The sequence below is a fragment of the Branchiostoma floridae genome, chromosome 16 (genome assembly GCF_000003815.2).
Source record: "Branchiostoma floridae strain S238N-H82 chromosome 16, Bfl_VNyyK, whole genome shotgun sequence".
Lineage (NCBI taxonomy): Eukaryota > Metazoa > Chordata > Leptocardii > Amphioxiformes > Branchiostomatidae > Branchiostoma > Branchiostoma floridae.
The window spans coordinates 12,013,123-12,027,710 of NC_049994.1; the positions used below are offsets into that span (position 1 = coordinate 12,013,123).

At 40.2% G+C, this 14,588-nt stretch overlaps 1 protein-coding gene across 1 annotated transcript in view; it reads right to left on the bottom strand.

The window, feature by feature from the left end:
• LOC118403583 (leishmanolysin-like peptidase) overlaps window positions 1-14,588 on the bottom strand; it is a 34,386-nt gene that overhangs the window by 2,573 nt on the left and 17,225 nt on the right. The window contains exons 17-18 of the mRNA XM_035802329.1: window positions 4,613-4,690; window positions 3,701-3,773 (exon numbers count right to left, since the gene is read on the bottom strand). Coding sequence (XP_035658222.1) covers window positions 3,701-3,773; window positions 4,613-4,690 — 151 coding nt within the window. The remainder of the gene's footprint in view (window positions 1-3,700; window positions 3,774-4,612; window positions 4,691-14,588) is intronic.

Here is a 14,588-nt window from a genome sequence, read left to right on the forward strand (position 1 = left end):
ACCAGTAATTTCATCTGCTAATTATATTTCAGCCATACATAGTATGGTGAAATATATTGTATTCGTAATGTTTCTTCTTTCTTTCTTTCTTCTTCTTCTTCTTTCTCCTGTCAAATCTTCAAAGTGATTCATCTCCGCCGTTCCTGGACGGAATGATCTGAAATTTGGCACAGGGGTAGAATGGGCCAATACCTTGATGCTTTTTTCTCAGTTTTTTCATATCTACCTCTAAAATGATTTTATTGAGATTTTTTGGTCAATTTTAGACCAAAACTGTATATTTTGGCCCCTGTACCCTGGTATTACAACCAAATGAGCTGAAATTTGACAGAGATGTGCCTTGATAATGCCCCCATATAAATTCGATAACACTTTTGGTGTACAGTACAACAAAATGCTTATTTTTGTGATTTTTTGACCAATTTTTGACCAAAAAAGGACACTTTTGGCCCCTGTTCCCTGGTATTACAACCAAATGAGCTGAAATTTGACAGAAATGTGCCTTGATAATGCCCCCATATAAATTCAATAACACTTTTGGTGTACAGTACAACAAAATGCTTATTTTTGCGATTTTTTGACCAATTTTTGACCAAAAAAGGACACTTTTGGCCCCTGTACCCTGGTACTGCAACCAAATGAGCTGAAATTTGACAGAGATGTGCCTTGATAATGCCCCCATATAAATTCAATAACACTTTTGGTGTACAGTACAACAAAATGCTTATTTTTGCGATTTTTTGACCAATTTTTGACCAAAAAATGACACTTTTGGCTCCTGTACCTTGGTATTGCAACCGAATGAGCTGAAATTTGACACAGATGTGCCTTGATAATCCCTTCATATAAATTCAATAACACTTTTGGTGTACAGTGCAACAAAATGCTTATTTTTGCGATTTTTGGCCAATTTTTGACCAAAAAAGGACACTTTTGGCTCCTGTACCCTGGTATTACAATTAAATGACCTGAAATTTGGTATAGATAGGCATTAGATACTTGGTAACAAGATTCAAGTAAAATTTTTGACATAAACAACTTTAAAATGATTAATTTTGGCACTTTTCTGAGGGGAAATTTGTTTTCTTTTGGCCTCCTGACGTGACCTTCCGTGACCCCGCACAGAGCCACACCTGTGCGCGTCAGCCGGAGAGTTAATTGAATCAAAGACCTAGCCAATCAGCGAAGAGGAGGCCAAAGGCTAATTAATATTCATAAGCGGGGCCTCATGATCCCGTATATAGCAGTGTTCCCGCCGGGGGGAGCGAAGCCCGCCTAAGGCTCTCGCATTTTAGACTATTCAGAAGGCTTTATATTGTATCAGTTCTTAGGGGCATATCTATGATAATCGCAGCAGTCACTTATAATAACTTCTCTTCAGGAGTTTAGCGTAATACTATTTCAGGTCAAACCGTCAAAGGCAACTAAAAACAAACTTTAACGTTACTGAGTTCAACAGAACTTCTCTTCAGGAGTTTAGCGTAATACTATTTCAGGTCAAACCGTCAAAGGCAACTAAAAACAAACTTTAACGTTACTGAGTTCAACAGTACTTAACGGTATATTTTGCACCCCTGTACCCTGGTATGAGTAACATTTGGTATAGATAGGCATAAGATAGTTGGTAAAATGATCGAAGTAAAATTTTTGGCATAAAGTACTGTAAAAGGCTTAATTACAGCACTTTTTTTAGGCGAAATTGGTTTTCTTTCGTTCTCCATGCCATGACCTTTCGGACGTTTACCCCACAGAGCCGACATCTGCACCTGCGTCTAGCCGGCAGGAAGAGTTAATTCAATTAATGGTTCAGCCAATCAGCGAAGAGGAAAGCGAAGGCTAATTAATATTCATAACCGGGACCACACAATACGTTAACTTGAAGACTCAGACCGTACAGACTTCTCGCCAGGATTTTTTCAAAGCGTCGGACAGGGGTCCGGGGGCCGCCGAATGTCCCAGGCGGGGTCCAGGGGCAGGGCCACTGTGGGGGGGACCCAGGTGGGCGAAGCCCCCCCGGAAGCTCTTGCATTTTAGACTATTGAGAAGGCTTCTTTTATCAGTTTTTTTAGGGCCATATCTACGATAATCGTAGCAGTCACTTACTTCTCTTCAGCAGTTTGACTTTAAAATATTTCGGGTCAAAGCTTCAAAGACAACTAAAACCTCATAAACAACAAACTTTACTTAGCTCAACAGTATACAAAAATATTGTACGGGTTGCCATCCTTAGTTGAAGCGCTTATTTATAGCGCTAGTATCTTCGCTGCGCCGTTAGCCGCCGTGCGACTTTTGTTGACGGTCTGATATCCCTACGTCGCCGCCTCGCTGATATTCCCACGGACATGTTTCAAGAAAAATACCCAGCAAAAAACGCTGTTCTGCGTCAAATTCTATTCTATAAAACATGTGGGACTCAGTGTTACAGTCTAAATATTTTGTAGAAGCACCGCTGTAGGAAAGAAGGTCCAAGCAATGTAAAACATCACGTAGCATGAAGTTCGCTGTCAACTGGCACACAGCACATGACTGTTTGAAACTCTAAGTCTAATCAACAGCCGTGTTTGATTGATAGCCGGCGGTCCCTTGATGAAGTCGGCGAAAGGTGCGTTAGTTAGAAAATCTGCGTTTAGTTTTGATACGTAATTATAAGTTAGACAGTGGCGAGAATGATTATTTTCTCATCAATATTTCTCTTCAGAATTATTTGAACTTAATTGTACATCTAAACAATTGGCTTACCTGTGCAATGTTTATATGATTAATGATCAGTGTACTGAAATCATGTGTAACGTATGGCTCCTAGTCAATAGATCAGCATTTTCTCTATAGTGACCACCTGTCTATAGTGGCCACATTTCCTAGTGCTGTTGTTGTTTGACATAAACTTTGAACATTTAAATTGTAAGTAACTTTAAACTGCCAGAGTTTCAGCCCAATAAAACACTCTCAGCGCCAGGGTATGAACAGACTGACCAGACAGACGAAAATAAATCCTCGAACAAGGTTCAATCGTATCTTCCGGGTCTGGCAGGAAGTTGTTAAACTAAAATAAGAATAGGCTCGATGGCTGATTGCATACAAAGTAAAACAGTTTAACAGTTTTACAGCTTGAAGAAAACAAACGCTCCTACAGTACCTGCACCTGCTTGATTATTATTAAATCGTATGCCCTACTTGAATAAAAAAAGTTCACTGCAATAATAAATGTACCCACATCACAAGGAGCTTATACTTTTTTAAACTTACACCTAGTTATCGTACTGAAAATTGTTAATGACATTACATGAAGTCATTCAACAATTTTCAGTCATGATGAAAATTTTCTGAATGGAAGGTGTGATTATTGTCATTTTCTGAAAAATAGAAGCAAGCTCTGTTTTTACCTGGAATCAATTCACAATACTAGTCCACTTTGGGGGATAATGTACTGTTAAGAGGATGTTCCATTTTTGCGCAGGGGTGATTTGGAACAGTCCAATGTTGCGTGGGAAGGGGTATGGCTGAAATATGCTGTATTTGCTCTTAAGCAAATGTCGGCCTTTCTAGTTGTTATTGTCGTTGTCATTGGCTAATTCAAATATCAATTTTTTAATTCAATCTACTAACATTCTGGTAGGCACCAGCCGTTAAATACCCCAGATACAAACCTTAACAGCGATAACTCGTATTAAGTATAAGGTTGAATACAGTAATGCCTTACCCTGGGGTCTTGTTGAGGCTGTGGACACATTGGGAGGGTCTGTCTCTGCTGGGCAGGTGATCTGTAGATTATCCTGATAAAAAATACACACCAATAAATACAACATTCAAGCAACAAATCTAGTGTCAACTATCTGAAACTCCTTAACAACAAAATACCATTGAAATGTCTGAGTTTCAATTCAGTTTAAGTCTAAGCCTGGGCAAATGAAAGGCATACTTATATCATAGTTAAAGTGTAAGTATACCTGGTGTATACTGATATATATATATTGTGATTCTGAATTAGAGGCTCATCATAGAATTGTAAAAGATTGCATGTTCCATTGGCAATGCCAATGCTATAAAAAGACTCTTATTGTTGCAGTTGAGAACCTTCTTGCATGACATACAACATAACTGAAAAACAAACATTATGTAACTCCCTGTAATATTAGACGTAGCACATTTATGTGGCACGTGGCAGTACTAGTTAACACATCAAGTATGTAGTCTTTTAACACTAGCTTTGTGATTTCTTTATGTTACACAATAACTTAAGTCATATGAAAAACACTACCCCCCCCTGTAATACTAACTATTGGTGCATTTTATGTACCCCATGTAACACTAGCTCAGTTTGTATAATTATGTAACCCCATGTAATACTAGATGATTGAGCATTTAAGTAACCCCATGCCCTCACACCTCAACTAACCCCATGTAATACTAGATAATAGTGCATTTATCCCTCAGAGTCTGTAATACTAGCGAACACTGCATTTATGTATTATTAACCTCCTGTAATATCAGCCCCAAATAGTGTATTTACGTAACACCATTATTACTTGTTGGTGACATATCTCTGCACATGTAGCCCCTTCTAATGCTACCTTTGTACATGTAGTTTCATTGACATTGAAATCATACTCACCCAACACATTTCTTCACATGATGGACAAATCAGACTGCCCGTATACAGCCAGGAGCCTTTGACGGTTGCAATAGGCAACTGTAAAAAAAAGGTAGAAAAATATTAAAAAATAAACAGCATTCTGTACACTTCACATTTAGCACTAAGGAGAGGACCATTCACTTCTGTGTTCTACAGATTACACATTCAGCACCAAGAAGAGAACCATATTTTAAGTATTCGACAGATTACACATTCAGCACCAAGGAGAGAACCATATTTTAAGTATTCGACAGATTACACATTCAGCACCAAGGAGAGAACCATATTTTAAGTATTCGACAGATTACACATTCAGCACCAAGGAGAGAACCATATTTTAAGTATTCGACAGACTACACATTCAGCACCAAGGAGAGAACCATATTTTAAGTATTCTACAGATTACACATTCAGCACTAAGGAGAGGACCATTCTTTCAAGTCTTTTGCAAACTCCACATTCAGAACCAAGGAGAGAACCATTCTTTTAAGTGTTTAACAGACTACACATTCAGTACCAAGGAGAGAACCAATGTGTTTGACAGACTACGCACTCAGCACCAAGGGCAGGACTATTTTTTTAGTTTTCCATAGACTGCACAAAGGAGAGTACCATTTCATAAAGCATTCTGCAGACTAGGTATTTGGCACCAAAGAACCATTCTTAACATCACCCTATAGATTAAACATTCAGCATCATGAGAGTACAATTTTCTATAGTGCTTTGTAGGCTACACAGCACCAAGGCAAGGAAAATTCTTGAATACAAGTTCATTTGTGATGGTAGTCAACATTATGTTACAATTTCAACTTGAGAAGATCAGAGGACTGATCGAAAGCTTGTTGGTAAGCACTTTATTTTGTGCACAGATATATGGTCTTAAAATTGTAACATAAGGAACATTCTTTATATCATTCTACAGATTACGCATATAGTATCATTTTTCTATTAAGGTACATATAGTTTCATATTCATGGCTTATGCACAGTTCTGAAAACTTTCTTGACAATGTGTGCACTTGCCATACAAATATGAATCATGCTACAAACAGTGACAGAAATAAACCTCACGATACAAACACATGGCACAACATGTGACAGGGTGGCTTTCAATTTGATTTAAGATCCCGGCATGAAGCGTCATGCTGAGAGGTAACACGAATGTGGAATGAAATTTCAACCAGCAAGACTCAGAATACAAGAGTCCGTCTCTACCTTATTTGGTTCACAATGCTGCGCCATAAAAACCCCTGCTGTGAACATACGTGGATACTATATAGGTTGCCTGCAGGTATATTGTTTGTTAATGTGCTCTGTGGAAACCCTTTATCAAATCAACTCCTCATGTTGAAAACATCTCCAATGCAATTTCTGACAAATAAACTGCAATTCCCGGAGGCAAGTAACACTGTTTGCCGACGGATACAACACTACAGTGTATCTAAGGTGCAGGATCTAAGGTCTACAGAACTGTAAATGCAGAAACTTTCCCGGTGATTTAATGTTCGAACGTTCGTGGTTTTCTTGGTGGTCGCTTCACCGCGAGTTTAAAACTACCGCGGACATTTTTCCACAACAGTAAGAGACTACAGTGCATGGTGCTACCGCGAAATTAAAACCACCGCGAAAAGTCCTTTTTCCTGCTACCGCGAAAATAAATCCCCACAAACATAAATGCATTTACAGTACATGTATATGGTTACCTGCAGGTATATTGTTTGGTAAGTTTAAATGTACTCCATAGAAACCCTTTATCAAATCAAGTCGTCAAGATGAATACGTGCCAAATGCAATTTCTGACTAATGAACTGCATTTCCCGGAGGCAATTCACAAAGTAACACTGTTTACAACACTACAGTACTAGTGCATCTAAGGTGGATCTAAGGTCTGCAGTAAGATCTGATTCACGAAGAATTTTTCTACAGCAAAAAATCAAAATAAGCAAATACAAAACTGAAATGCGACAACTTACAGCTTATTGCACTGCCTTGTAAACTAAATGGAAACAAGTTGGACCTTATATTCAATGTACATGACTTTGAAAAAGAATTACTAAAAATTATGGCAAACTATATCCATACAATTCCGAATCTTGTAATGACAAGCTGAAATATGATTACATCTAAATGTATAACTCAATAAAAACTCCATATTGTTAATAAATTTCGATAAACCGTTATATAACCATCAACAATCAAATGAGGTCTTAAATTAAGACTTAATGTAGGTTGTCTTTTCTGAAAAAAGTGCTTTCAGTTCTTAAGAATATTTGTCAAAATTCTGACTAAAAAAGTCATTTTGCACTATACACAATATGTTTTTTTTAGTTCATAAAGTTAGCAAGGCCTGATGTTACAATCATTAAGATGAAGAGTGGCCCATAGCGATAACTGTAGCAGCATCTCTTCTCCGTAAGTCAGAAACATCAAGCTTAGGCAAGCTTGACTTCACTGACTCAATAGACGAAGCAGGGCTTACGAGGGCTGCTTGGGAGATTCCATACCCCACATTGATTTTCTTTTGTGTATGGAACAAATATCATAAAGTTAAACTTTGGTTGTTGATTGGGGCATGGCTGTTCAATAGAGAATGAAAAAAATTGTTGCTGGTATCTGGAAAGATGGTTGGTTAGCAGAGTGTCTTATCTTGAAGTGACATATGTGCACAATAACCTTCATGCATGCTTCCGTCAGAGAAAACACTACATGCCTTAAAAAGACTTTCTCAACACCTACAGTTTAAACATAACTTATAAAAGAGCTAATAAATTTTTGCAGTGGGAATACGATTATTTGTATCAATGCAATTTTGTATTTGTTTGTTTGTTTGTTTTATTTGGATCTCCATTAGTGATACTAAATGTAGTATCACTATTCTTCCTGGAGTCCTGTATTGCATTTATATAACACCAAATTTATACTATCTCTAGATATAGTGTTTATATAATACCACAGGACCTGTAGCCAACCTTCATAACGCTCACCTAAGTAAAGATAAACCAAGACACTCAATATAAAATCTGTACACACCCTGAAGTTGATATATACAAAACCAAGAATAGAAAGAACTGCCACAGTAACCAAGGTGCTGTATGATGAAGGGTGATAAAGGTTCTTGAATATTCCAAACTTTCTTATCCTTGCAGAGACTATGATCGCAATCTCCACAAGTTACTAGAATCATAGCAACCTTCACAGGTTGAGACTGATCATAATCTCAAATTCTGCCAGAATACGATTTCATATCAGGACAGATATTCATAAATATCAAGGATTACCATATAATCATAACTTTCGATGCAAATATGTGACAGTGTCAGTGTCATATCATAGCCACACAATCAAATATAGGAATGAAATGTGTTGTGATACAGGCCCTTGGGTTTTTCTAGAAAAAAAAATACACTGCAATTGAGCAGTGGCACCAAGTAGAGGGAGATAGGGTTCTCCAGTCTTTTATTATTCTAAGTTAAAATGGAGCATTCTATGGCTTCCTAGTTGCCCAAACTACTATGATCAGACAGGTCACAATTGAAAACTGTGGCCACATGTGATCCCTGGTCAATCAGAAGTTTATGTTTGCCAGAGTAAGGGGGCACATGGTCAGGGCATGAGGGCACAGCGCCCCTGTTCCCTTGTTTTAAAAATCCCTGTGGTAAAAAAAACAAGCTTTTCTAGATTGATTGAAAATGTCCTTGATTAAGCACAGTTGTTTCCAGATGGTTTGATCAGAATATCCTTGTATAGACATGACAGTATAGAAAAGCACAATGTGAGACCAATAACCTCTCAAGTGTTAACATTGAGTGGGAAGTTATCTCCGCTGTAATTTCTATGGAGTGTTATTTGCAGTAAAGACAACATGTAACAGGATGAGGAGAAAATTGAAGTGTCACAGATGTTTCCTGTGATCTGAAGCTGGCACACGGTATTAATTTGAACTGTATACCCACAAAATGTATCATGACGTCACAGAGCTTAATGTTTGTACTGGAGAGAACAAGCTGCATATATTCGGACAGATTGACTTGATCCACCCACACCAGGAAGGAAACAGGAAAACTCTCTTCAATAAATGTGATGATTTTAGGTGAAAAATCAGTTATCCACGGACATTAGCTATGATTCTATTAGTTTTTGTTTCTATATCCTTCAGTCATACATAAGAATCACATTGGGAAAGTGTTCTAGTAGTATGCGTTGACTGTATGACTGAGCTTTGCAAGGGATTCAAATTTAAATTTAATGCTATCATTATGTTCCATAGGATAGCGTGGGGAAAAATGCTGATTTTACCTCCGACGTGGCATTGTTAACAATTCTAGGTGACAAAGTTTAAACCTTAAAGGCGGGTAAACAGAGTGTGGAACAGCCACCGCCATATATGGTGAAGAACGCCGTTGCTATCTTCTACCACCTCTAAAGTGGGTATGTCTCGATGGATTGCACCAAATTGCCCTGGGAAATCACGCTGACTTTACAAATCTGTACCAATTTTTCCTTGTGATTATGATAGCATACACGTGTGATGCAGTTGGGTTTAAAGCCCAGAGAAGGCAAACAAAATGACTGCACCTGGAATGTACTATTCTCAGTTTTGATATGACATACATGTACCTTTATTGGAAACCACAGTGTTACCATTCCATAACATACCAATCATCAAAAACTCATCAACAAGACCTTTACATTGATAAAAGGATGTTCTCCATTTTTTTGCTCATTTGCACCATTTTGCCAAGCGCAAAGTTTTTGTAACTTTCAAAAACTTCTGAATACCATACCATTTACACAAGGAAAGTGGTCCTTTGAATGGGTATCAGCTCACCACAATTTCAGGGGACAAACTGTCGCCAGTTGTCACCAATTTGCACCACTCTGCGAATGCCTTTTGGCAAGTTGGTGCAATCAAGTGAGATTCCCCCTTCAGAAACTGTGGAAAATGTGGAACCAAGGACGTTGTATAGTGTCCTTGGTGGAACAAGCACTCTTTCCATGATTGGAAGAAAAATACTTCACATTTCCTGAAAGCAGTTCAAATGGATCTCTAGTTGGTGTTCAAATGTACGTGAAACTGACAGTACTTCCCTGCAATAGTGCAAGAGTGGGGGGTTTAAGTACAGCCAAACGACCATGCCAAACAGCTGTCAGCCTTTTGTAGCGTAGCGGTTTGCGCTGATGAATTTGTGATCTGGTTGCCTGGGTTCGGTGCAGGTTTGAATCCTGGGAGTCAGGATGTTGTTTCTTTCTGTTTCTTCTCCTTTCTTACAGTATCATAACAAGAAAACTTATGCCTCACCAATACCTGTGTGAAAATCAACTCGCCCCGAACGGTTCGGACCGGTCCGAGGGCAGTCCGAGCGGTCCGCCTACGTCAAAGCCGTCCGGCCCGCGAGGCTGCCAGTCCGAGCGCCGGGCGGTGAACCGTCATTAAGTGGTTCAGCACGTTCGGCAGTTCAGGACCGCCGGACGCTTCGGGCGCCGTAAAACACTTAGAAAAAATTGCCGCCGCCCTGCCAAATTTTGTCTAAGTCCCTAAATTGTATGAAGCCGTGCGACAGCGCCCCCTTCCGTACACTAGGCGCAGCGGCCAGAAGAGCAGTAGAGTCCGTAGGTGAGACTATTAGACATTGTTAGAGGCATGTTTTACGTCCATTATTACGGGGCAACAGCCAGAGCGGACGAACACTAATAGTAATAGCGTTGCACTATCGCCAGAACAATACAAAATGTACTATGAAAATTTAAAAAATTTAGATTTTTCTACCTTCAAATCTACAACTTTTCTTCTATATTATATTTTGGCCGCGACTAATGAATGGGTGACGTGTTTTCTTGTACATATATGTCACCACGCACGGCTGTCTGAAGTGAAGAGTAGAGTATAATACAATACTCAATAGAGTAGCAAAAACCAACTGATGGGTCTTCTAGTAAAGTTTACATACACTTATAAAATGCTGTTCATTTTCCAATTTCCAGCTTACAGTGTTGAGTCACCCTTTGAAGAATCTGCTCCGCTACTCAGTGCAGTTTTTCTGCATGTGCGAACGTTGCTCAGAAAGCCCGGCTGTCCAGTGTGCGAGATGATTTTGGAAAACACGGCGATCCCAGTTCCAGGCTGCACCCGCTGAAATAAACAGCGGGTTGATTGACATCCCGCCTGTGAGGCGCACGTGAGCGGCGCTCTGGTGGTCTTCCCACCACACATTGGCCGTTGCCATGGCGCCATGCTGGCGGCAGCCGTTTGATGTGTACAGTGTGGGACAATCTATTTACTGGCTAGCCAGTCGCTACGATTTGTACGAAATGAGCCGGAGACGTCGATTTTCACTGCAAATAATGAGCCACATGATTGGTTGTAAGAAACTGAAACTGAAATCCTATGCCCCACTATCAAGTTTCTTGGAAATTCATCTGAATATGACGAGCCAAAACACGTTGTTCAACTACGTGATTAAGACAATGCCAAAATTTTCGCAGTTACATATTGCCACATTTTGTGACATAATTTACGTTGTGGGCCCTGTCCGAGTTTTATGGACGGGAAAATACGTCTGGGAGAACTGCGACAAATGCCTGTTTGTCTAATGAAGTCGGCAGGCTTGCTTGCCGACTTGCATGTCGGCTTGCTCTCTCCTTGCAGGAAAATGTTAGTCTCTACCAGTACCAGACTCCGGGTCGCTGGAAAACCGTAGAAATAGAATGAATAGAAGAGTAAGCCGGCCAGGGAACAGTACGCGACCTGCACAGTTTGGATTGTCCATCAAGCCCATGCAGCGTTGAGTACGCGGATCACACCTACATGTTTATCCTCTCGACCATTATTAAAGGGTAATCTGCCACGAAGTACCAGTCTTTGTATCGTATCTCGTACACTACCAAATGCCGTGCATGCAGCATATAAAATCTTTATTGACACGACAAAAGTAAAGCGACTTTCGTAACGTCTATAACTAAACAGACATGTGAATATCTATAGGTATGAACAAGTCATTGTTACGAAGTCTGTTCTCATGAAGAATGAATATGTTTTAGTCCTGTTTGTCTCTTTATTTTTCTCTAGCGATAAATGAGAAAAAAGTCTTAAACACGTAACAGCAGATACCGCTTGGATAGTCGCAGTGGCATGGCGAATAAGAATTCGGCACGCCGTATTTCGTTTCTAAATCACACGAACGCTATATTGTCCGTTCTGCTGTCGTGTTTGATTTACTAACTACATTGCCCACGCCAATAAAATCGTTGTCTTCCAAGCGCAGTGTAATAAAGTACTATAAGAAGAATAAACGACAATGCTATTGTAGGTCACCCTGGCACCTGAGGTCTTCACCACACGACTCGGGATTGATCATGCTCGCACGGCGTTAAAACGGGCGGGGAAAAGTTACAGACCACCATTGTTTTCTGTAGAACTAAATATAATCTTTCTACCCTATGATTAAATAATTGTCTCTGGCGCTTTACAAATAAGACGACATTGAGTTGCGCTACGTTTCGATTGACTGTCATTGTACCAAGCGACGATTCTGTCCAAATGTGCAATAATACGGGAGATAATGTTGAAAATGTATTTAGCATCTTTATTGCCTTTCATGGCGTCCGGCATTATCTCGCCTTGTGGACAATACCTAACATGATTTGTGAAGTGCAATATTTTGAATGTTTCTCACTTACCAAAATTTCCACCATCGTTTGGAGTCAAAGCGCATGCTTTGGCCGGAAAGGAACTTGTGAGCAGTACCTGGTTGGATCACCTGTTGGACGACATGTAGCAGCGAGACTTCAATCGACTCTCTGAAAACGTGTTGAGTTTGACCAGTGATATTCCCCTTGACATTATATCAAGAAAGTGGGACTAAAAACAAGTACAGTGCTGTGTCACGCTGGAGTACGGTATCCAAAACAGGACACGGGGAACGGTTAGCCGAACATCTAACGCCACCATTTTATATGCATATTGTTGTTAGAAGCGTTAGAACTACTTTATCATTTTGACCTGTACTTAGCTTTAAGAGCATAAACGTACAATAAAAATTCGAAAATATATTACTCGTTAGTCGAAGCGACGACTGGATCAAGAAACGCCGTGGATGGCTGCATCCAGCACGTTACACTTACAGAAGGAGAGACTATGCACTACCCGTGCGTCGCAAATTGATAGGGGTTGGGGATGGTGACGCACAATCTAGGGGTCAGTGTCATGTTCCCCTGAGAAATTTGGACGCTTCATCCTTCGTAATATGAAAGGTTAGACTGAGAGAACTGCCCTGGATCTGGCCAGGGACAGGCGGATCTCAGGACACGCAACAGTGCCTCCCGAACCGTTCTGAACGTTCGGACCGGCTATCACGATTATTGTCAGCAGGGTGTCAAGCTTGAAAGACTCCCCTGTCTGCCCCTGGGGATAACATGAGCATTGCGCGTGCGTCGCGGTCATTTCAAATTGAAAACTCATCAGCAAACCGTTTCCTGATGTCCTGTGTTATTTTTCCGCTTTTTAGTCTTATACTAAGGCTAAATGTACAGACTATCATGGATACCGTTAAGTTGGAAGAGGTGTCGCGTGAGGGGTTTGTACGTTGTCGTTTCGGGTCAGGATGCATCAAACTGCCATGGAGAGATGGAAAAGGACTAGCAACACAAACAATTTGTGTGGAATTATGTTCTGGTGCTGTTCCAACCGACTGCCGAAACTTCCGTGGAATACGAACGGACTGGAATGCAAACATCCCTTCTTGTTCAAGACTGAACTGGTAAGAAACTGTTTTACATCGTTTAGCTGTGTTACCAAGTGTGTTAGATGTGAAATTATCAACAGCACAGTCAAAATCCTGGCTAACTGAAGGCATGTATTTTTTCCGCACTTACTGGGACTCCTGTGGGCTGTATTATGCACAATGTTGTTTCAGCGCCCATTTTCATGGAAACACAGTGGTATGATGACGTAATTTTCACTTGTTGCAGCAAAGAGGAAGTCATGTTTCCACGTACCGTTGCAAATTATATCATAAATATAACCTTCTCGGCGAAGATAATGATGTGATTATGATCGTCTTACAATTTCCGCATACACCACTGATCGGAGGTAATTTTAAATCCATGACGAAGGTAACGAAGTTGTTTCCTCAATGTCCCGGGTTTGATAAAACCTCCCTGGTTGGGGGCAACGTTCTCACGGGTCGGACATGTCGGAGCCAGGCGGATCTCTGGACACGCCACAGTAAATCCCGAACCGTTTGAACCGTTCGGACGGGCTATCGGGATTATTGTCAGCAGGGAGTCAAGCTTTAGAAACTCGCCTGCCTGCCCCTGGGGATAAAACCTGTGAAATTCCAGCGAAGTTGTTTTCTTCTCTGTACTTCAGTAAGTGTATCTTGGGTGTGTACATGCCCAATGTTGTGTAACGACTAAACGCACAGAACAAAGACTAAACTGTAGACTAAGCGTAATCTGAATTAGCACGTCAGGTGTCCATGTCCATGCTTCATATAGAGTAGAGAGAGTAGAGTACAACTACAACTGAAAAATATTAATATCAACGTTCCATAGAATTACTTCTCCTCACCATGGCATACTAGTAACTTCCTCCCAAGGACGTTATATCCATGTCCTCACGAGCGGAATTTCCTCGACAATAATCCTCCCCGTTTAATATTGTTCCTCCTTACCAACTTTTCAAAAAGCGTTTATTTACTTGTGCCGCAAGTACTAGTAAAGATTTCGCCTGCTATTCACACATGTGCCTTTGACGGGCATAAAAATCTATCAAGCGATGTGAAAGTTGAAACGTCTACGGCGTAGGTTAACAATAATCCTCTAGGGTGACGTCTTTTAATCTCTACTCATTCAATCAACATTGTATGATATCACTCGTGGTACTTCTGAAGCCTTCTGAATATCGTTGATTTTACAAACGTTAATGAAATCACATGCACAATAACTATACACTAGAG